At 41.3% G+C, this 22,598-nt stretch overlaps 1 protein-coding gene across 3 annotated transcripts; it reads left to right on the top strand.

Moving 5' to 3' along the window:
* The first annotated feature begins 1,820 nt into the window (after positions 1-1,820).
* Positions 1,821-22,598, top strand: TM9SF4 (transmembrane 9 superfamily member 4). 3 transcript variants are annotated; one of them, XM_078594652.1, is made up of 18 exons: positions 1,821-1,875; positions 4,951-5,064; positions 5,959-6,058; positions 7,240-7,408; positions 7,850-7,967; positions 9,012-9,123; positions 9,930-10,048; positions 10,634-10,745; positions 11,493-11,563; positions 13,697-13,829; positions 13,961-14,042; positions 14,391-14,466; positions 14,650-14,733; positions 17,155-17,330; positions 18,535-18,598; positions 19,623-19,742; positions 21,102-21,191; positions 21,944-22,598. In XM_078594652.1, exons 1-18 carry the CDS (start codon positions 1,861-1,863, stop codon positions 22,091-22,093), a joined length of 1,905 nt encoding a protein of 634 aa, XP_078450778.1. In that variant the 5' UTR covers positions 1,821-1,860; the 3' UTR covers positions 22,094-22,598. The 3 variants fall into 3 exon arrangements, with proteins under 3 accessions (XP_078450778.1, XP_078450775.1, XP_078450776.1); XM_078594649.1 differs by lacking the exon at positions 1,821-1,875 and adding an exon at positions 2,045-2,296; XM_078594650.1 differs by lacking the exon at positions 1,821-1,875 and adding an exon at positions 2,176-2,359.

Genomic DNA, 22,598 nt, shown 5'->3' with positions numbered 1-22,598 from the left:
CATGATGCCAGACTCTCAAGGGTAACACAAGTTCAGTGATTTGTTGTACGTCCATCAAAAGTTAATTAAATCAGAAATCAAATTAATATATTAATCGCATTACTCCACGTTAAAGCCATATAAGTAGAATTTCGATTTAAAGCTTTCATGAATGCAGGGATTCATATTCTTGGCTCTTTCGGTAAAGTCACATAGAAGGGAAATACAAATAGAACTACAATTCTCACGACGTTTCGGCCACAACACAAGCAGCCGTCCCTCCCAAAACAATTTATCCGCCACCTTGGATGGTACCAATTTCCGATTTTTGCCCATGCGCCAGAGAAGATTGCTGCTAACACCGAATGTAGAGAGAGTTGATCTTGTCTCAATGCGGTCTCCTGGATTGTTTCTAACTACCGGAGTTTGATTCCAGAATGGGACCTTTTCGCCAGTATCAAAGTGTGAACAAATTAACGGTTTGACCTTTTCTTGCAATAAAACAGGTGTTAAGATGTTTAAACACCAAATAGCAACCTTAATCAAGGATTCATATTCTTGATTCTTTAGGTAAAGACACGTAGAAGGGAAATAATAAAAATGCTACTTTATTATTTTAACAGGACCCTGCGGGGTGGGCTGGTAGGAACGAATAACCAAAGAATAGAAACATAATGTATTATTACACTTGTTTAGCCAGGAAAGCCCCACTGAGTCTATAAGGTTTTTGTAGGGTCCTGCCAAGTGTTTGCAGTAGGGGGCGATGTTGCTACACCGAATCGGACGATACGAAGGGAGAGTGTGAGGCCTAGTTCTAGGCTTTAGGCCTTGCTGTAGGCGTTAGGCCGCTGTGAGTTAATTTTGAATTTAAATGTTTTAATTATTTATGTAAAAGCTTTAAATGTAAATGTTTCTATTTAAACACATCAGGGAATGTAACATTGTAAAACATTAACTCCCTTTCACACACGCGGGGGTACGATACGAAGGGAGAGTGATAGGCATAGTTCGAGGCTTTAGGCCTAGCTGTAGGCTTTAGGGCGCTGTGAGTGCATACCTTTTAAATAAGTTAAGATTCCTACTTGTTCAATGTATGCACCGTCCCGCCATAGTGAATTCCTTGTCTGTGCAAACTTACATGGCGATTAAAACCGTTTCTGATTCTAAAAGTTTTAATTAAAAGCTATCTCAGGGAATTATAAGGGAATGTTACACTTGTTTAGCCAGGAAAGCCTAATTAATTTAAATGTTTTAATTAAAACCTATCTGAGGGAATTATAAGGGAATGTTACACTTGTTTAGCCAGGAAAGCGTCACTGAGTCTAAAAGGTTTTTGTAGGGTCCTGCCAAGTGTTTGCAGTAGGGGGCGATGTTGCTACACGGTCGGACGGGCGGACGATATAATCTATTGTAGGCTGGTCCACTTCGTTCCTACCAGTATTATTTCCCTTCTACGTGTCTTTACCGAAAGAACCAAGAATATGCATCCCTGCAGTCACGAAAGCTTTAAATTGAAACTTATTCAGGGAACGTCGTATGCTAGTATTTAATTTATTATTTTATCTTTATACGTGACTTTACCGAAAGAACCAAAGAATAACTTATTCAGGGAATCAAGTGTCGGGGGGGGGGTCAGAGGGGCGGGTGTCGGGGGGGGTCAGGTGGGCGGGTGTTGGGGGGGGGTGTCAGGGGGGGGGTGTCAGGGGGGGGGTGTCAGGGGGGGGGCGGGTGTCAGGGGGGGGGCGGGTGTCAGGGGGGGGGGCGGGTGTCAGGGGGGGGGCGGGTGTCAGGGGGGGGGCGGGTGTCGGGGGGCGGGTGTTGGGGGGGTTGAGGGGGGCGTTGCCAGCTGGCAGTGACGTCACGCGGCACACGTCGCGCGACATGGCGCCCGCCCAGGTGAGCCAACTTCTCACTCGCCGCGTCGCTTCTCGCTTTCACCGCGCGGCCGCGTCTCCCCGCGCTCCTTCCCGGCTCTGCCGCCCGACCCCCCTGTCCCCTTCCTCCCCGTCGGCTCTCCGTCCCTGCCCGCCCGCCTCGTCTCGCCGCCTCAGCGCTCAGTGCGGAGGCGGCGCGGCACCCAATGGCGCGAGGCCACACTTCGATCGCCGCCTCTGAGAGCCGCCGCCCGATTGGCTGGCTGCGGCACGTGGTCGGCGCGCTGCGGCACGTGATCGGCGCTGGGCCAATGAGCGGCGCGCTTCTTCGCCTCCCGTCGCCTCTGTGGAGTGGAAGTTTCGTGCCGAGGCCTCGAACAGCGGCAGTCGCTCACGAGCAGCAGCAGCAGCAGCCGGCGGTCGCGTTAGCGGCACACCCCGGGGTTGGTTTGGCGCCGAGAGGTTGAGTGAGGCGCGTTCCTGTCGGCGCGATGCAGGATACGATTGTGAGTAATAGCCAGGCGCGTGTGGTGGTGGTGGTGGTGAGCGGTGGCGCAGCGGTTAGCGCACTGCGCTACGAACCGGGCGACCCGGGGGGTTCGATTACCGCTCACGGCCAACACCGCCGGTGACGATTGTCTGAACCGGTTCCGCGCCTCCACTAGTTCGACTTGGCCTCAAATGAGTACCTGGCGCGGTGTAGTAAACATCGCCACTAGGGGAGACAAAGGCGGCCGGGCGTGGTGCTGGCCACCCACCCCCTCGTGTGCCACAGTGCCGGCCTTCACAGGTGCTGCTCGCTAACAGCACTTGCCCCTACAGCCTGTTAGAGGCTACACGGGGTGGGGGGTGTCTTTGTTGGTATAGAACGACGCTCCTCTGGCGTCCCCCGTTCACGGTCGCGTCGCTCGCAGTTAAATGTCCCCATCGGCACTTCCGTGTCCAACTTCCCACTTTCTCGAACGAGACCCCCTCTGCTTGCCAGCCCCGAACCTAAAGCGCCGCCTCGTACAATGTCCCATCGTTCAGGGACAAGCCACCCACCCCGACATTGGTCAACGTTCACTGAGTGTGTGGTCGGGTCGCGTTCGTCACCTGCGCCGTAGTTCGCGTTCTAAGTGCGTCTCCAAGGAGGGGGGTTTGTGACTGATTTAGGTTGGGTGGCGCAATGCGATGGCACATTCGTTGCGATTCCAGGCCACGACTAAACATCGGTCGCGAGTGATATCTGGAGTCGTGGCTCTTCCCAACCTCCACGACACACCTGGCACGCACTCCACCCACGGTGTCAGTCTGGTCTGATAGCTCCCCCTACGGCCCTCGACGTGTGGAGGCTTTCACCACCGTGGTGTAGTCGACTACGGGCCGCATATTATCGTAATGATTACTCTGCTCAAACACGTACGCCGTTCACAAGATGTAGTCCTTTCACGCACAGAAATGGTTGTGCAAAATGGACAGAAAAGCTGTTGTCCGGTACGGTATTTAAACGCGAGCGGTGGGTTTAGGATGATGTTATTGGCAGGCAAGCTAGAAGTGCGTTGTCTGAATAATCCGTGTTCTTATTCTTGGTGCTTTCGGTAAAGCCACGTAGAAGGGAAATAATAAAATAATAAAAACATAAAACAATAACAATTCTCACGTTTCGACTGCAGCACAAGCAATCACTGGAATAAGGTGCGAAGAAAAATTTCTTGCTGGGGATTTCACACCTGATGATGACTTTACCGAAAGAACCAAGAATATCAATCCCTGCAGTCACGAAAGCTTTAAATCAAAAAAGAAATCCGTGTTCTGTGTAACCCGAACATGGGATGTTCCGGGCCCCTCCTTGCCACGTGTCATACGTGACACAGTGTAAACCCCGAGATGAGTGCGGCATGTGGGGTTGGTGACACACGATTACGTTCTCTCTCCATCCCTGTCACCGACTATGGGTGATCGGCAAACGTTGCTTTTGTGTCCTCTTAAATTTATCTCAAGAGCCCATTCCGCTGCGTGTGATGTCGCGCTACGATGGATCGTGTACGTGATGCGGTTGAGTTGTATTAATTATTAATGGTTTAAACTAACACGAACTATCTTGACGTACGCAGACGTATATCGCACCTTATTCCAGTGCGCTTTATAACAATGTGAGAAGTGTGCATGCGATGTGTGTGAGCTCAAGAGTGAAGTTATTACAAGTCGTGTAAGCTATGAAGGTCGTGGTTTAGATTCCGACCCCGCCTCCTGCTGTATATTTGGAGTCTGCGGGTTTCTCTCTCCCCGTGGTCGTGCGGGTTTGTCTCCGGGTCCTCCAGTTTCCCTCCTCCGCATTTAGAATCAACATCGTACGTTTAGAGTATTTGGTTGCTATACATTTCCACGTAATAAGGCACTTCGTTGAGCTATCATTTGCAACCAGGTCGCTTCTGAAACAGAGCTATATAGTTCAGTGGGCCTTACCTGGTAAAAAAAATTACAACTTTTTTTAGTTTATGGTGTCAGGAGGACGGGCCGGAGTGGGTAAGGGAGGGCTTGCGGTCGGCCTAGTCGTACCTGCAGGGCTTGGGCAAGGAGTAGCAGTCATAGGATGGGTAAGGGAGATGCGATTGGGGGTTGTTTTAATGGAGGAACGGAACGCATGTTAGCGAGGATGATTGCTTTATGTGGCAGCGAAGGGGAGCAAGAAACGCACGCGGTTACTGGGAGCAGCAGGACGAGGGAGTTTCTCAGTTGACGTATTTGCAGCAGCTGCGTCGCAAAGTTTCTACATTCATGTACTGTCATTCTTCGAGGTGATTCTAATGTGTCAATGGCGAGAACACCCCATCACAACAGAAATATTAGGCCAGGCCGAAAAGTAAATGGATTAAACAACGCACCAAGATGTATACTACGTGTACACACGTTCTCGGCCTTGTGCAGACCACTATCTCCAAATAACTGACGAATTGACATGTTTATTAACTCTTTACAGGCCTTTAAGTCATATTTAGGGAATCCTATTGAAGTAAAAAATCTAAATGATTGATTTTGTTAAATATTGTCTGGTTCTCGATTGCAATGTCATTTCCCTTGTGCTTAACTCGAACTGTTGTGTATTGGCTTTCAGAAAATGTGTTTGTGGCAGCTTGTGATAGCTCTCTTAATAAATGGAGCAAGCACCTTCTATGTGCCTGGAGTCGCACCAATGGATTATGCCAAGAACCAGTATGTGGAAATAAAGGTAAATATATATTTGATTAAACAGACGTACACGTGGCACTATTCATTGTTAAAAGCTACAGGATACTAAAGTCAACACAGGAAGGTCTGAGCTGGCATTTCACGGCAGTTAGCGTCCTGTCGTTCATGAAATATTTATTTGTTACATTAAAAAAACTATGTACAATGATGTTTTATGTATTATCAATACCCACTTCCAATTCTTCATAAATATGTGTCCAACTATTGGTCAACATCTGTGTATTGGAAATTATGTACATTATCTTGTACGGTGGTCCTACTTTGAATGTTGAAACATTCTGTTGTTACGCTGCCATGTTCAAGGATATAGCCTTGAAATTAGATCCATAGGAAGATAGTGTTACTTGTTGCAATGAATCGAAATCAAAGTCAAAACGCAGTGTCCCACTCGAACAAGCAATGGGGCCTCACTCATCCCTATTGCTGGTTCTGAGCCAGTGATAAAAAAAATCCACAATACCCTGATGGGTGCCAGTCTCTCCATAGAACAACCACTGTTAATTTGCTTACAAATTGGTATTTATGTTATCAACAACTCTAGGGGTACTGATAAGCTGAATCTCAAGCACTCAAAGCACTACTAGTCCACCTGGCCAGATAGTGTTGAGTATAATTTGACAGACAATAAAATGTAATTTGTTATTTCGTACTATCAGTACTTATCTACGTTTGAATTCCTGAATGGGAGGTAGATATTACACTTTCCTCTGGCAGCAAACCAGTACCTTAAGAGGTATATAGCGTCAATACAGTACAATGTATTTTCATGAAAACTAAATTGTTCTTTCAAATTTTAATGATAATTGCAGGATGTTTTGATAGTAAACATGCGGCGTCTGTACTTGACCAAGTTTGTTAATTATTGTCTTCACAGGCTGTTAAAATGACAAGTTCTCACACCCAGTTGCCCTATGAATACTATTCACTTCCTTTCTGCAAGCCACAGAAAATATTGTATAAAACTGAAAACTTGGGTAAGTTATACAGTTTAATCAAATGATTTCTTTTTTTATTATTGTAGTTAACTTATTATAAAGCCGCACACTCAATGACAGACTAAATGTGTAATCCTGTTCATTGGTCTGATATACAATGTTGAGAATTTACTGAATGTTATGTGCATATGACGATTGCGTACTTGTCTAAAGTAGAGTTTGTGTGTTCTTTCTCTCCTTGCCGACGTAAAAAAAAGTTCCGTTTCTTGCATATATTTTTGTAAAATATGTTTTAATATATGCAAATTAGTTCGGAGGATTCAGCTGCGTACCAAGGTTATGGAGCGACGCAATGGCGAGTTGTTATCTGCCTTTCCTGATTATGCAGGAACTCGTGGGTTCAATCTCGACCCTGAAGCCTGTATATTTGGAGTTTGCATGCTCTCGCCGTGGTGGAGTGCATTTTTGTCTGGGTCCTCCGGTTATTCCCTCCACATTTAGAAACATGCACTTTGAGTATTTGGCTGTTATAAGTTTCCACATGATAAGCCACTTATTTGAACTATAATTTGTGGCCAGATCACTTCTGAATAAGAGTAATATAGCTCAGTCGACCTTACCTGGTAAAATAAAAAGAATAGTTTAATGGTCAAATTAAATCTTGACGAAGTGTTTCAAAATATACTTGAAATGGTTCTTTACAAGTGTATTGCAGTTTTACTTTTTGCCTCGTGAAATGTTCAACCATGTGTGTGATAAATCAATTTGGAAACTGTTAATGTACCTTATGACCTCCCAGAGAAATATTTTCCAGCATGCATGACGAATGGCAAACTCATGATAGTTTTAGATACAGATTTGAGTCTTGTCAACATCTTGTGGTCTATGTATTCTTGGTTCTTTCGGTAAAGTCACGTAGAAGGGAAACAATATAATAATAAAAATATAAAACAATAAAATTTTCACGACGGTTCGACTGTAACACAAGCAATCATTCTTTTATTGTTTCCCTTCTATGTGACTTTACCGACAGGACCAAGAATATGAATCCCTCCAGTCACGGAAGCTTAAAATCGAAATCTTGTGGTCTATTAAACACTGATCGGTAGCCTAGTGTTTTCGGCAAGAGCTATCTAACATTGTGGAGCTCACACTGTCTTTGTGAATCTTGAATAATAAGTAACCAAATTAACAAGAACTTTGTCTGTTTTTTCTGATAGGTGAGGTGCTTCGTGGAGACCGGATTGTTAACACACCTTATGAAGTGCGCATGACTGAAAAGAAGGATTGCAAGGTCTTGTGTGATATGCCAAATGTTCCGGTTAAATTAACTGTGGAGCAGAGCAAGCTCATTGCCGAACGCATCAAAGAAGAATACTATGTACACTTGTAAGTTAAACCTTGTCAATGTGTATCTTGGTTATTTTAATAATTAACGTGTGAACATGAGGTACCTGTGCACTAATTATACCGTGCTGTATTCAACTGTTTTTTGTGAGCTAATCATAATGTAAAGTGGGGATTTAGTGGAATGTCCCATTTAGTTGAACATGTATCTCTTTTTGTAATTACACAAAGTGGTTTACTTTCTGTTTACTCTTGGTTCCTGAACATGGAGATTTCATTATTTCGAACAGCTTGGATCCAGTTTTACACGTTTTCCTTTCATGCTGGATCGGGACAATTCTGTCCTTTATTATTTAACTATGTAATATTTGTCAAGGTATTCACTCAAATGTGGACAGCCAAAGATTTGCAGTATCATTCTTATAAATCCCATGCACAGAATTGAATTATTTACATAACGTGAACTTACATTTTTATGCACAGAATTGCGGACAACCTGCCTGTTGCAACAATCCTTTCTTTTGCTGAAAAAAGTGGTGATGCTGAAAAGCCAGAACAGTTTGAACATGGATACAGACTTGGCTTCATGGACAGACAGAAGGTACGACTTATTCTTTGGGTCTTTCGGTAAAGTCACGTAGATAGGTTCAAAGAAAATAACAAAAAACTACGACGTTTCGATCACAACACAAGCGGTCAACACAAGCGGTCGTTATCAGGATGATGATCGAAACGTCGAAACACTGATATCAACATTTTTATCAGAACATATGTTTATCAGTCTTTAATAGGCCCTGTCGCCGGTTTATTCACTCTACGGAGACTTCATAAAAAGGTCATTATTGACCGTTGATTTGAGTGTTGGGCACACGATGCTGCTCTAGACCCACCAGGTAAAGATGAGGCCCGAACTGATGATGTCGGTGTTGCCCTTAAGTAAGTTGCAGACTCTCCATCAGAAGTTGCCTTGGCTTCAGCAGCTGCTTTCCCATTCGAATGTGTGGCATGAGTTATAATATTTTGATGCCACCGTCCGCCAAGAAATTATTCTAGAAATTAACCGAGGAACCGTCCGACCAAGTCTCGGGCACGAGTCAAAACACGGAACTAATTGTCATCAGGCTGGGTGCTTTACGGCAACAGACTGTGAAGCTTCATGTTCAGCTGCTCATAACATTCGTCTTTCGACTGCTTCAACATCACGAGAACTGATTTTGACGCACCCCGCAAGATTTTCTGACCGGTGTTGAAAATCGCCAATACGTTCATACAGACTAGTCGTGCAATGTAAAATAGTGACTGTGTGCAAAATAGATGTGGAGGCAATGAACCTGTATTAAAGTGTTGAATCAATGTTCAAACCCCAAGCATAATTTTAAATCCTAATCCATAAAATGTTGGTACAGAAAACTATTGACTGGCATCAATTACAACTTGATGCTTGTGTATAAGTATAATTAATGTATTAAAACATGCACAATTTTAACGTAGATATTTTCTTATTTTACGACCATTTTTAGATTAAACATTTCTGTGCTTTCCCCAACTATCTTAGTGTGTTACTTACATGATGGTATCGGTGGAGAAAACGTTATATGTTCTTTATTTCAATTTCTTAAAACGATCATTTTTGATTCTGTCAAAGGTGTACCTTCACAATCACCTGAACCTGATTCTGAGCTACCACAAAGAGACTGAGGATGCCAAGTACAAAGTGGTGCGATTTGAAGTCATCCCACAAAGCATCAAATTTGAAGGTACGTAAGGTGCTTGCTGGATTGATAATGAATTGCTCACATTATTTTGATCTGCACGTTCACAGCATTGTGGATTAGAAACCTTTATTTCTGAACTTTTCAAAGAGCAACCCATTGTGTTCATGTCATTAAACAGCCTCCAGAGAATGGTAAAAATTCTGACGTCACTTGTATATGTCTTACCAATCCAACAACACATGGCAACCCTTCATACTTTACAGAATATATCTAAACTTTTTTTTTTCCCAAGACCTGATCTAGAATATGCCGAGTTGGGTAAATGTATTATGCTAGTCTTCGTGCAAGTTGTTGGTGGCCAGATTAAAATGATCAACCAAATCGATTCAGTAATATGGTTCTCATTCTTGGTATGAGTTCAATGCTCTGATGGACATGATGCCTCTGAACTGTTGAGACACCCCTACAGGACATCTGTGAAGAAGGGCTTCATTGGTCATCGGATTTCTCCAGGATAAATAAATATAGATTCTGAGATTCTGAAGAATGAAGCTACTTCTTGTTCATCATCCATTTATCTGTAAATTGACAGAGATCCACGATGTTAACAACAGAAACCCCAACTATCTGAGGATATGTTTAGAAATATAATGTATTTCTTGGAATGGGTTATGTCTATGTAAAAAAAAACTTTTCCTGTTTTAAAATAGGTAAAGTATTTTTCCATATTGATTGACATTTTCTTGTGCATGATAATATTGCTTTATATATGGTGGACCACACAATGGCATAGTATGCTTGGGATGCAATTTCTGGAGTGAAAAAACCAACCCACTGTCATCTTACAGCCCTGAATGCAGATGACAAAGGAGATTGCCAGAGTCCAGCAATATCAGGTGTAGAAGCTCAAGAGATTGATCCTAGCAAGGAGAACAATGTCCTCTTCTCTTACTCCGTCAAGTGGAAGGTTCGTTAACGCACGCTTGGACCATGGCGTCTTTATCTTCATTAACATTCAAAGTTGCCCTTTCTCAAACGTATATCTTCTGTAAACTCAGGTTTTCGCATACATTGTAATGAATAAACTAGCGTTGTTCATCAATTATCGATTTTCGATTTTTATTCATCAATAATTTATGTCATTAATACAGGAGTATCTATATTTTATGTCACCTGTGATGATGGGGACTCCCTTAAAATCAGCCGTGCTATATAGATGGCTAAGACTTACATTTCAGGTACACAGATTTTTAGTGTTGGGATGTTGCAAAAACTGCCACTTTCTAAATGTAAACTGTAATTTGTGATCAATAAAATTGGTAACCAGCACACAATTAAATAGTATTTAAAAATTGTTATCTCAGAACAAGCTTCTGAATTGGCTTCCATAAATGTCATATTCGGATAAGGCAAACCTCCCTTATCTCAAAGCACCTGCCCAGAAATTCTATGGGACGTAACTTTCTACGTAAAAAAAATAATCTGCATTTATCCATCTCGGATTTATAAACAGTGTAAGTTGCATTTGTTGAGTTAACTGCTTGTTTTGCAGGAGAGTACAGTGAAATGGGCATCCCGATGGGACACCTATCTGACCATGAGCGATGTGCAAATCCACTGGTTCTCCATTGTCAACTCTGTGGTCGTCGTCTTCTTCCTCTCTGGTTCGTCAAAACCAAAACATGGGGTTGCTTATCCCTCGCTTTGTTTGCTGCCACTTTTGTGCTCGTGCAAATTTTTTACACAAGCCGTACACATTACAAATAATTGCACTCGAATCGTAACGATGTGTGCAATGCTTTGATTCGTGCTTCTAAGCCGATGTTCAACTTTTGAGGTAATTAAAGATGTTAATCAATGTATTACCAAGGGAATTTGCAGATTTCTGAATTCATAACTCAACAACCAAGCAGCCCGAGCCAACTGGCCGCTTGGCCCCACCCCATGTGGCCACGCTTCTTGTGGCACATGGCCATACACCACCAGCATCTTTGTTGTGGTGTTGCACAATTATAATGTAATCCTCTTAAAGCAGGATTATTGGAATGATTTAACATTGACTCCCACCGACCGAGTGAGCCTTCTGGGACTGGTTATGAAATTAATTCAGTATCATGGTCGGTTAAACATCTCTGCTACGTGAAGGCTTCACTTTCCCGTAGAAGAAATGTTTGCAAGCAATGCAGACATAAGTGTGAGTGTCAGAGGAAAGGTCAAGGCCATAAACATTTACACTTTAGTCATAATGCCTTTATTTTAGAAAAAGAGAAGAAATAAGTTGTGATCCATATGTTTTGTGTTGCATCCAGGTTACCTCGTTGCTTTAGGAAGTTTTATATATATAAAAAAAAAGATTTTGAGATTTGTACAAATATTCTGTTGATTCACAAAGCAGCCTTTTTATTTTACAGGCATCCTCAGCATGATAATCATCAGAACTCTACGACGTGACATTGCAAACTACAACCGGGAAGATGACATTGTACGTAAAAACAGAACTGGATAAATGTGGTGTTTATTCGACTTATTTTTGAAAGCCACTGAGCTATGTGCTTTTAAATCTAGATTTAAAACGGAATTCTTCAGAACTGATTTTTGTGTTCAGTGTGTTTTCCTTCCCCCTGCACCTCCGATTAGCACGTTTGGCTATTTATGGTGCGAAAGTAGTTCAACATACATCCATACAAATGTTACCTTTAGGCTAATGCACCGAACAAAGCAGGGAAAATTCATCAACAAACGAGAACGTACAAGTGACACAAAATATAATTGATTTTTAAATCGAATTGTGATCCTGAATTTGGAAATTCATTGAATTATGTGGGGAGTGAATGGTAATATGACTAGTTGCTATGCAAAACTGTGTCTTCTAGTTTCACTCAATGGAAGCACCACTTCTGTGAAGTGGAAACTTTAAGGCTTCCATATCTGAGCTCTGGGACCTTCAGCAGTGGCACAATTTGAGCCATTCCAGATCGGTGGATGTTTCTACAACCCCTAACTTCCAATCCATGACCTCTACCAGCTCCACTCTCGACTTCTTTATTTTAAACACCTAAGACATCATTTAAAATTTCTTGCATGGTCTTGCATGATTGTGTTCATAAAATGTACCTATGCAATTATTTCAATCCTTAGGAGACCATTATTTTAAAGAATATACATTATATACAATATATGAAATGGCATATTCTTAGGTTTTTTCGGTAGCTAATTCGGCTGTGACGGTCCCACCTGATGACGGAAACTTGTGTTGCCTCCGAAACGTCGTGATTTTTGTTTTATTTTATTTTCATAAATTTTGATGTTTTACCTACGTGACTTTACCGAAAAAACCTAAGAATATGATTCCTTGCAGTCACGAAAGCTTCAAATCTAGAATTTATGAAATGGCACTTTTTATACAAGTACGATCATATCCCCTGCAACAGTGGTTCTCAACCGGTGGTACACAGACGCCTAAGGGGACTTGGCAATGTCCCAGGGGATATGTGAGGTGATTTATAAATGTGTGAAATTATATTGTTACATGAGTCATCGGTGAATAATCATGTATGCCTCTGCTCAAATACAATTTTAATTCACATGGTAATCTAGAAAGATACACAATAACTTTCCAAACTTTGTTCGTAACAATTTGGTTTACCAGAGTAACGAGCGAGCGTGAATAGATTACGCGATGCATGCAGAGCGTCTGTTGAGTTTTGTTTTATTTGCTTGCAGTTACGAGCCAGTTAGGATACCTCACAAAATAGACAATTAGTTAAAATAAGAATGTGAATTTATTTCCCAGAGTTACGTTGGGTCAGGTAAAGGGAGTTACTTGGTTGAAACAATATTCAGCAAGGGCTGTGCAGTAGCCAAAGTTCTAGAACCCTGCTCTACACCATGCAGAATGTGAACATTAAATACTCGTTTTTGGAATACATTTACTTATGTATTTGCCATTCTAACACTTGTGCCTCAATAGCAATAAGGGTCTGGGTTTGATTCCCGACTCGGGCACCGTTCTGGGTGTAGTTTGTATGTTCTCTCCCTCTGTTCTGCATGAGCTTCCTAAAGGTCCTCTGGTGTCCTCCCGTAGCTAAAACGTTAAACCACTACAATATAACCTGTTATTGGCCAAACCTCAAAAGTAATCAATTGGGATGACATCAACTTTGCACCATACTGCGAACACCTGGCAGCATCCTCCTGCAAAAAAGTATTGAGGCTCGGTGAGGCTTTCTTTGGTAAACAATCATCATAAATTACTCCACCGGTATTACACACCGCAACTATTGCCCGTTACTGGCAGCGTAATGCCCATTTGCTGCAGGTCAGGTGCTGAGTCACCATGTGCTGTACAGCGACGGCTGCCACTGGGAGCCGCTCCAATGTTTGAGGTTACATGTGTGATGTAAGTCGCTTTTTGCGCGTTAAGCACTTTGAGGTGCCCCGGCGTGAAAGCACTCTTATGAAAAACAATTATTAACGTGTCCCCGCATAGTGTGGGGGAGGCCCTCATCCAGCAGTGGATTCACAAAGGGCCGTACATGTGAATGTACGTCGTTGATAAAAGAAAATGAAACGTACTACAGGATTAATAACTCGCCATGGCCGTTATCCGTTACAGGAGGACACTATGGAGGAGTCTGGCTGGAAGCTTGTGCATGGAGATGTCTTCAGGCCTCCACAGTACCCGATGCTACTCTCTTCACTTCTGGGTTCTGGCATCCAACTGTTTCTCATGGTCTTAATCGTCATCAGTAAGTTAAAAGCGATCCAATCGGCATGATAAAGCAATACGTATAAAAAAAATCACAGCAATTATGAAACTGCTCTCGTTATTTTGTGCCTCCCCCATAACAAATATCACACATATTTTTTGTCTCATCAGTCGTGGCAGGTCTGGGCATGCTGTCTCCTTCTAGTCGCGGTGCACTTATGACCACCTCTTGTTTTCTCTTCATGTTCATGGGGTGAGTGCTTATAATCCGGAGAGTGTACCGTAGTTTGCTGTACAATGGCCATGATTGGGATCCTGAGAGATGTGTACAGATGTGATCGACAATACTTTTTTCCTTGGTGTGATTTTTGGGACAATATTTACTCTGTTGGAATACCATGAAATAATCATTCAGAGGGATTCTAAACTAAAGGTCTGAAAAAACATTGTGACCCGCACTTGTATATATACTTACCTGGCGTGAAGTGGATTTAATGAAACTACAGAAAATCCCTTGGTAACCAGTCAAATACACTATTTTCAACGGGTATATTTGTAGCTTCTAACAGCTAAACTGCCGTGCTTATCTTTTACTTTGCAGACTATTTGGAGGATACTTTTCAGGCCGACTGTATCGCACGTTGAAAGGACAGCGTTGGAAAAAGGGTGCTTTCTGGGTAAAGTCCATGTTTGTTGATTATAATGTTAACTTTAATTGAAACTGTAATTTTTCATAATTATCTTTTGTTTAGCTTACCTTTGCAGTCTTAATCGTAACATTTCAGCACTCTGTAAGAAATCTTCCCTTTATCTCATAAAACACCTATATCACGCGTTAAGTATGACTTCTACGTTTGCAGACGACCACGATATACCCTGCAGTCGTGTTTGGAGTCTGCTTCATTCTCAACTTCTTCATCTGGGGAAAGCACTCGTCCGGTGCGGTAAGAAAACATTGTTACTGTTCAGGGAAATGTAACCTTTTCTTCATTTGTCAAATGGTTTTCTGCTCGCATTACAGAAAAAACCTTGCACCATTCTGAAAATAAATAAATCTTTATTTTATGTTCCAATATCACCCTCAATAAAGTAGGCATCAGTGCAGAATGCAACAGAAAAGGAACGGTACGGGGGGGCATAGAGCAAGAGAAATAAAAAAAGAAACCCGTCACGACCTCGGCGGCTAACACCGACTGAGCAAAGTAAATTGCAACTGAGCGCAAAATAAAATTCAACCGTGTGCAACGAATAGCATAAGAGAGGTAAGTAGTAAATATAAATCATTAATAAGTAAAGAAACAGTTTTTAGATTCCATGAGAAGGCAACTGTGAATAGATGTGTCTTGCACATGCCACGGAATTGAGAGACACTCGGAATTTTTGGGATGTCTGCTGGCAGGGTGTTCCAGATTTTTGTGACAGTCCTCGAGAGAAGGCTTTGTCCCCCCCAGCTTTGAGTGAAAAATCCTGGGCTGTGCAAGTCTTGCCGTTCCCACGGAACGGAATGCGTTGTAAGTGCCTGAGGATTGGAGGGAGATACAGTTTTGCAGGGAGATGGGCCTAGCCATGCAGTGCTTTGTAGGTTAAGAGAGCAGGAACCTTGAATTGGATGCAGAAATGGTCTGGTGGTAGCCAGTGCAAGCTGCTGAGGGTTGGCGTAATGTGTTCAAAATGGATCACCCGTCGGATCATCCGAGCAGCTGCATTCTGCACTCACTCGAGTCTCCGCACCAATCCAAGTGGTACCTCTGCACCAGTCCAAGTGGTACCTCTGCATGGAGGGCGTTCGCATAATCCAGTCATGTTGAGACAGGCATAAGCTCATGATTCCAAGTCTGGGGTGGAGAGGAGCGGGCGCAATCCTCGGGAGTGTTCGGAGGCGGTATAAACCTGCTCTGACCTCGCTGCGACCTGCGAGCGCATAGTCAAGATCTGATCGAACAGCACGCCTCGGTTGTGTACTTCGGACACGTAGAGGGCCAGTTATACATACGTGCGTATGAAAGGCAGCATGGTTTATGCACGATTGACTATCATTTAACATCATTGACATTGAACATTGAATTTAAATAGGCAATGCAGTGACATTCTCCCCGTGTGCAAGTGTAAATGATTAGTTACACAGTTATTTTTTCATTGTATACATTTGCAAGTATTGATACATTCCTTTTCGCTTTAATAGATAGAAATCGAATGTTGTATTTTAAATACGTTCACCAGTGAACATTGGCCTTTGCGGTACTTCAGATATTCACGGTGTCTTTCTATGCAATACTATTTGCGTAACCACATCTTAAGACATCGAGCCCAAGACAAGCACTTCGCTCTTGCGCAGCAGCTCGTTAGAAAATACGGCTCTTGGAACTGGGCTCAACTGAATTAGCTTATACAAGTTGGACTGCTATCAATGAACATTACATTATTTGGTATACAGATGATTAATTTAAATTAACATACTGAGACAATTATATTCTTAGGTTTTTTCGGTAAAGTCACGTAGGTAAAAATTTTAAATTAATAAAAGTTAAATAAAAATAAAAATCACGACGTTTCGGAAGCAACACAAGCTTCCGTCTTCAGGTGGAACCGTCACAGCCCGACAGCTGTATCAAGTAAATGAGAGATTACAAGAGATACCACTCCGTATATATAATGGTTTAGGGGGGCAGGGCCAGGAACGGCACACTTTTTATTAATATGGTAAGGTGAGGCTTAAGACTAAGAATAGACTGCATAACAATTGACTGAGCCTTTGTTATGGAGAGGTGCGGTTTGTGACTAACGCCTAGCCTACATAACAAATGCTGCAAATGGGACCGAGCCTCTGCCATGTAGATGGTAATAGGCTACATAACAAAAGACTGAGCCTTTATTATGGAGAGGTTCGGTTTGTGACTAAGCCTGGCCTACATAACAAAAGTGTGAAAAAAGAAAGCTAAACCTGGTAAAACAGAACTGGCTGTCTATCAGTAACCTGTAATAGTTGTCTGTCAAATAAGATGGTCCAAATAAGTGTAATTAAATCTTTTTTGCATGGTTAATCACAAAAACCTAAGAATATGAATCTATGCAGTCACGAAAGCTTAAAATCTAGAAATACTGAGACAATTAAGTGTTTAAACGTACTGCAAACATTCCAAAAGTCGTTAAATATTGAAAAATATTACGTGAAAGTTATATCATGGAACGTAATACACTCGGCTGTGTTGCTCACCTCGAGTAATGTACTTGTTTCATTCACCTAACCTGAGTAAATTATTCATTAAAAAAAGTTGTATCATTGCTAGCAGCGTACGTGTGCATAAAATGATTTGCTTGAGGCACATCTGAGATGACTTCAGTTATTGTTTCTGACCGTGAGACAGGTTCCATTCAGCACCATGGTGGCCCTGCTGTGCATGTGGTTTGGAATATCAATGCCACTCGTCTTTCTTGGATACTACTTTGGCTTCCGCAAGAAGGGCTATGAGAATCCCGTCCGAACAAACCAGATCCCTCGACAGATACCAGAGCAGCGCTGGTACATGAATAAGTTCATTGGGTAAGTAGTGACATTTCACTTTTCACTAGACATGTTTTGTTGCATTATTTTAATGCATCCCTAAGAATGTACATGTGCAAAGACTTAAATGTAATAAATTGATATAGTTATTTTTATATAAACGTGTATTACTACACAATTGGATGAAATGGCAGTGTTACACCAGAAGAATCTTAGCCCATACACCATGCAAAGCAAAACATGGAATACTCAAGTAGAACATAAAATGTGCTTATTTAATTGCCGTCACGTGTTTTTTACATGGTTCATGCACCTCGGTGTTGATGGGCGGTCAGCCTGTATTGAAGTTTTCCACTTCCAATGGTGGCTGCTATGTGCTAAAAGCGTGTTGTGCGTTCCCACTGGCATTCCCAAGCCGTGCCGTGCAGTTCCTGGAATGGCGTGGGGCACAGCTTGGGTCCTGTCTCATTGCACGCCTCGTGGTCTCGGCCCTTCAACTCTGTCCACTCCCCACCCCTCCAACCCCCTCCTCCATGGCCAGGATGATTGAAAACTAATTTCTTTAGAACGAATTTTCGTGTTTCGTTTGTTGTCCTTCCTCCACACCTCCGATTAGCACAGGGTCAACATACATACAATTGTAATTAAATAAAAAGGTTTATTTTATTTGAGGTAACTTTCTCTGGCACATTTTATGGGAGAGACACCATTAATAGTGAGAGACTCGGGCTTTCCTGGGTAAAGAAACAATTGTTTAAAAAAAATGATGTTTTAATTCTACATGTTGGGAGTTAACTGCGATAGGTTCAATCAGTGTTGTAAACTGTTACTTATTTAACTGTCTATTGTGATACAAAAATATATATTTTTGGTTATGTGCATATTGTCCATATAATCCCCTTCCATCTCAAAGGCTTCATGCCATCGAGGAACAAGAACATGTGTGTGTATTCCTTGCCAGTGGGACATTACTTTCTGGGTGTCCTTATATTCAAAAGCTTTGATTCCTATTGCTAATTTGTTATATTGCTTCAGATTAAATTATTCATAATCACACGTTAATAAAGTTCATTAATTCTTCCTTGTCGTTAACAACATTTTTGAGCTATTTGATGCCAACTTTTTTTTGCCTGCCGGCACTATAAATAATAAAATGATGTATGGTGATGTGGCATTACATACAAAAAAAAACCTCTGCTAGTCTGATTGTTGACGTTGTTTTCTATTTCTATTTTCTTTACAGAATTCTCATGGCTGGAATATTGCCATTTGGTGCTGTTTTCATTGAGCTGTTCTTCATTTTCAGTGTAGGTATCTTTTGAAAACTAAAATAATAATTATACAGTGATTTGATTTCTATTCAACGTCAATGTTAATTGCATTTCTATGTACATCTGAATTGTGGATAACTGTGGATTTAGTATGAAATTAATCGAGCTTGTAAAATCACCTCAATTATTATTTTACTTTATTTTTTTACCATACGAATGTTTTTACATTAAATGCTCATTGAGATTTTTCATATTTATTGAAAATGTTTTTTAACTACATGTATGCATTTTGCCCATTTTTATTGGCTACTATATCCATTTTGTAATTTACACACGTGACTTATTCCTGTTTTTACAAATTCTGTTGTTCCCATTTGGTATGCATTTAAAAGTAAAAAAAATCACTCAAACGGCCTGAACTAATTGGCGGTCTCTCGGTGATGTTCACACGCTCTGCAGCAGCATTACACATTACCAGAGCACAGGCAGTTCACTTGGAGCACGTTGGCAGCTGCCGCTAGACCATGCGTAGCATAATTTTTTAAAGTTAAGCTACACACCTCACAGCCGAATTAACCAAATAACAAAAAGACTGTCCAGTGCACTGATGGGAGAGATTGATTTACGTCGCAAATGTTACATCTGTATTGATTTAACATTTCTGTTTCTGCCTTGCATACAAACGTTCATGCAAAATTTAAGTAATGTCGTAACGCTTAATGTTTATCTCTAAATAAATAACTGGCGTCCGTCTGATATGTCCAACAGAGCCAGGCGCCTCGTAGCTATCAGGCTGAGCAGAACCCTTGCTGTGCGCGTACATTCTCTCTTCCCAGCCGTCCCGGCACCATCAATCTCTGATGATGTCACTCTAGCGCATATTTTCCCTTCCTTGCATTTCTCCAGTTGACATCGTATGTCCTCCATTCTTTTTTACACTGCTTGTGGGAATGTTTTATTGTACACGTTGATGGGCTGCAATGTAGTGTTTGTGTAACAGCATTGAGGAGGGATTCTAGTCCAGCTGTTGTTTAAACGATGTTCTTTGTTTTTTTAACAGGCCATTTGGGAGAATCAGTTCTACTACCTCTTTGGCTTCCTGTTCCTTGTGTTTGTCATCCTGGTGATCTCCTGCTCCCAGATCAGCATCGTCATGGTGTACTTTCAACTGTGTGCCGAGGTAGGCTGGTTTACATTCACCCGATAAATACTTCAACCAAAGAAAGTGCCCGTGTCATGTGCTAATATGATGATACCCATGTTGCATGCCTGTTATGTTTATTTATGAGAAACACTCGGGGATCATTTTTACACAATGTAAAATTTTTTATTGTACTTTATTATTGCTTTTTTCTTGTAATCGTTGATTTTGTAAAGGTTGCATGTTTATAAATTAACCATAGTATAGTCACTGTGTTATATTGTTGATTTACAATATAATAATCTCTTGGTTATTACAACATAGTGGCTTATTACCTTGGAGATTATAAACAGTTCAGCAATAAAAAGTAATCTGTGAGAAAGCTATAATAACTTAATATTTATCAACAGGAATTACTGTATCAAAAAAATCATTCATAGCACATTTTATCTTGACAATTGCTGAAACGGTTGGTTTTGCTGAGGGCATACTCGCCTGCTTCGTCTCCGTGGCTGGTGATGAGGCGATTAGTGCCACGTTGCTTTGGAGATGGGCGTCGCAATCCTTGCAGATGTAATGATTCCCAGTGGTATGATTGAGGTGTAAGGTCACAGCATGAAATGCAAGCTCCCTTTCCATATTAGAGTTCCATTGGTTGGACAAGTTTTTTCTTAATTTCATCTCGTCTTCTTGGTTCTTTCGGTAAAGTCACGTAGAAGAGAAATAATAAGGCTTTAAATCGAAAACATTTTATCTCGTCTCTTGCTCAACACTTTGAGGTACATCAAACTAGGGGATCACCAGCTCAGTGGTTTGGGCATGGGTGTAGTATCTCGTCAATAAATATCTGATTACTGCTGACCGTGATAATTAACACACTATTCGGCATCGTTGTGAATCTGATGTTGAAGGGCGATGAGGAAAGCGAGATCGCTCTACGTGTGAGGTCTGCCGCAAAGTGCACTTAATGGTGCACCTTGGCACTGAAAAGTAAAGTCAACCACAACAGTGCGGGCGGCTATTTACAGCTGCAGCGCAATTATCTATTTGCAGCTGCAGGGCAATAATCTGCAACATCGTAGGGATCCATAAATAATTGGATGAGTTGTAGATATACGCTGCTTCCCGTGATGGGATTTGCGGATGGGAATGCTGCATGGAGTTGTGTCTAGGGGTTTATTAGCATGAAAGTGTTTTTTCCGTAAATTTTTGAAGGCATACAATGATTAATAAAAAATATTTTTGACTTTTTTATATGTACACTTTCAAACATTTCAATATCGCCACGCAACAGTCTAACTTCCTGGTGGCTTTTTTTTATCGGATTTTTCACGTGTGTGGTCTCCTTTTCTGGTGTTGTGCACTCGGTGTTAATGCATTCGTACGATGTGTGTTCAGGATTACAGATGGTGGTGGAGGACATTCATTGTGTCGGGAGGATCTGCCTTCTACGTTCTAATGTATGCCGTCTTCTACTTTTTCAATAAGGTAACCCCAGTATTTCTGTGCTACAGTTGTAACTTGCGATACCCCGACGACAATTATGCATTCCCGCATGTGCATCTTTGATCACAAAATTCAATTCAGAAGTAACTTTCAAATAGTCCCTCGATAATATTTGGTTACAGCATCATCTTCCATGTGCTGAATGTTGTTCAATATGCCGAGTCAACTCCAGTTAGTATTCCAAAATATATTTTAATTGTTGCAGTTTAAATTCCGTACGAATTAATAATCGCTAAAATCCATACCTTTCCAATACTCAACTAAACTTAGAAGCGTTCATTACATCAGCATTGAAATGCAAAAAAACCCGACATATATTATTGAAAAATGTAATGCTATTAGCATGTTTTGTAGTATATTTTAACATCATTAGCAATTTATTATTATTATAAATCTTTGTTCAATTCAATGGACAGTATTTTGATACCAGGTTTCATCACACACTGGCATGATGACAACTCCTTATTTCGCCGTAATATAGCAAGCCATGACTGATCGGCATTCACTAATACGTGTAAGATGTTGAGGCCAGAGGGTAACAGTGCTCACAGTATGTAGTCCAATTTCTGATTTGAAATGTATGAACATTTTATTTGAATAGTAATATTATTTGTACATTTTTATTTGAATACAGATATGCGTAGGTATAGTTACGCAGGTGTGTACATGCTTATTTTTCATGATAAATATATATTTATGAAAATGTATTTTAAATGCAATCTCTGCTTTTGCAGTTGGAGATTGTGGAGTTTATTCCTTCGCTCCTGTACTTTGGCTACACTGGATTGATGATCGTCACCTTCTGGCTGCTCACCGGAACGATCGGCTTCATCGCTGCGTACATATTCATTCGTAAAATCTACGCGGCCGTCAAAATAGACTAGTCACGTGTGCGGCGAGGGAGTCTCGGGGTGTGGTGATGGGTGTGGGGCTGGAGAGGCACAAATGATTGGCGTTGGCATTTCCACTAAACATGTCAATAAAAATGTCTGTTGACATCCGTGTGCGGTCCAACAAATGATTTGTGTACATTTTAATATGGTGGAGACAAGATCATGTACATAGTTGATGATAACCTTGGCTAGTTGTTGATGTATTGTGGGTTTTAGCCTTTTCTCGGTTTTCAAAGAATATGTAAAAAAAATCTATTCTTTTAACCATTTAATTGATTTCTTGAAGTTACATTGCTTTTCATGTTGCATTTAGGGTTATTGAAGGTCAATTTTCGTTTGCATTAAAGTGGTAATGCTTTTTGTCTTTCCATGGTAAATTCCTGTGTGATTCAAAGCGGAACGGTCTTGGGATAATTTCTTCTGATATGAGTACTTTACAGTTAAAGTTGTATGCACAAATGTATGAAAAAATTAACATAAATACTTTGAGAAAATA

The sequence above is a fragment of the Lampetra planeri genome, chromosome 5 (genome assembly GCF_965212315.1).
Source record: "Lampetra planeri chromosome 5, kcLamPlan1.2.h2, whole genome shotgun sequence".
NCBI classification, from domain to species: domain Eukaryota; kingdom Metazoa; phylum Chordata; class Hyperoartia; order Petromyzontiformes; family Petromyzontidae; genus Lampetra; species Lampetra planeri.
Note: the sequence above shows the minus strand (reverse complement) of the source record. Positions and strands in the feature narration are given on the sequence as shown.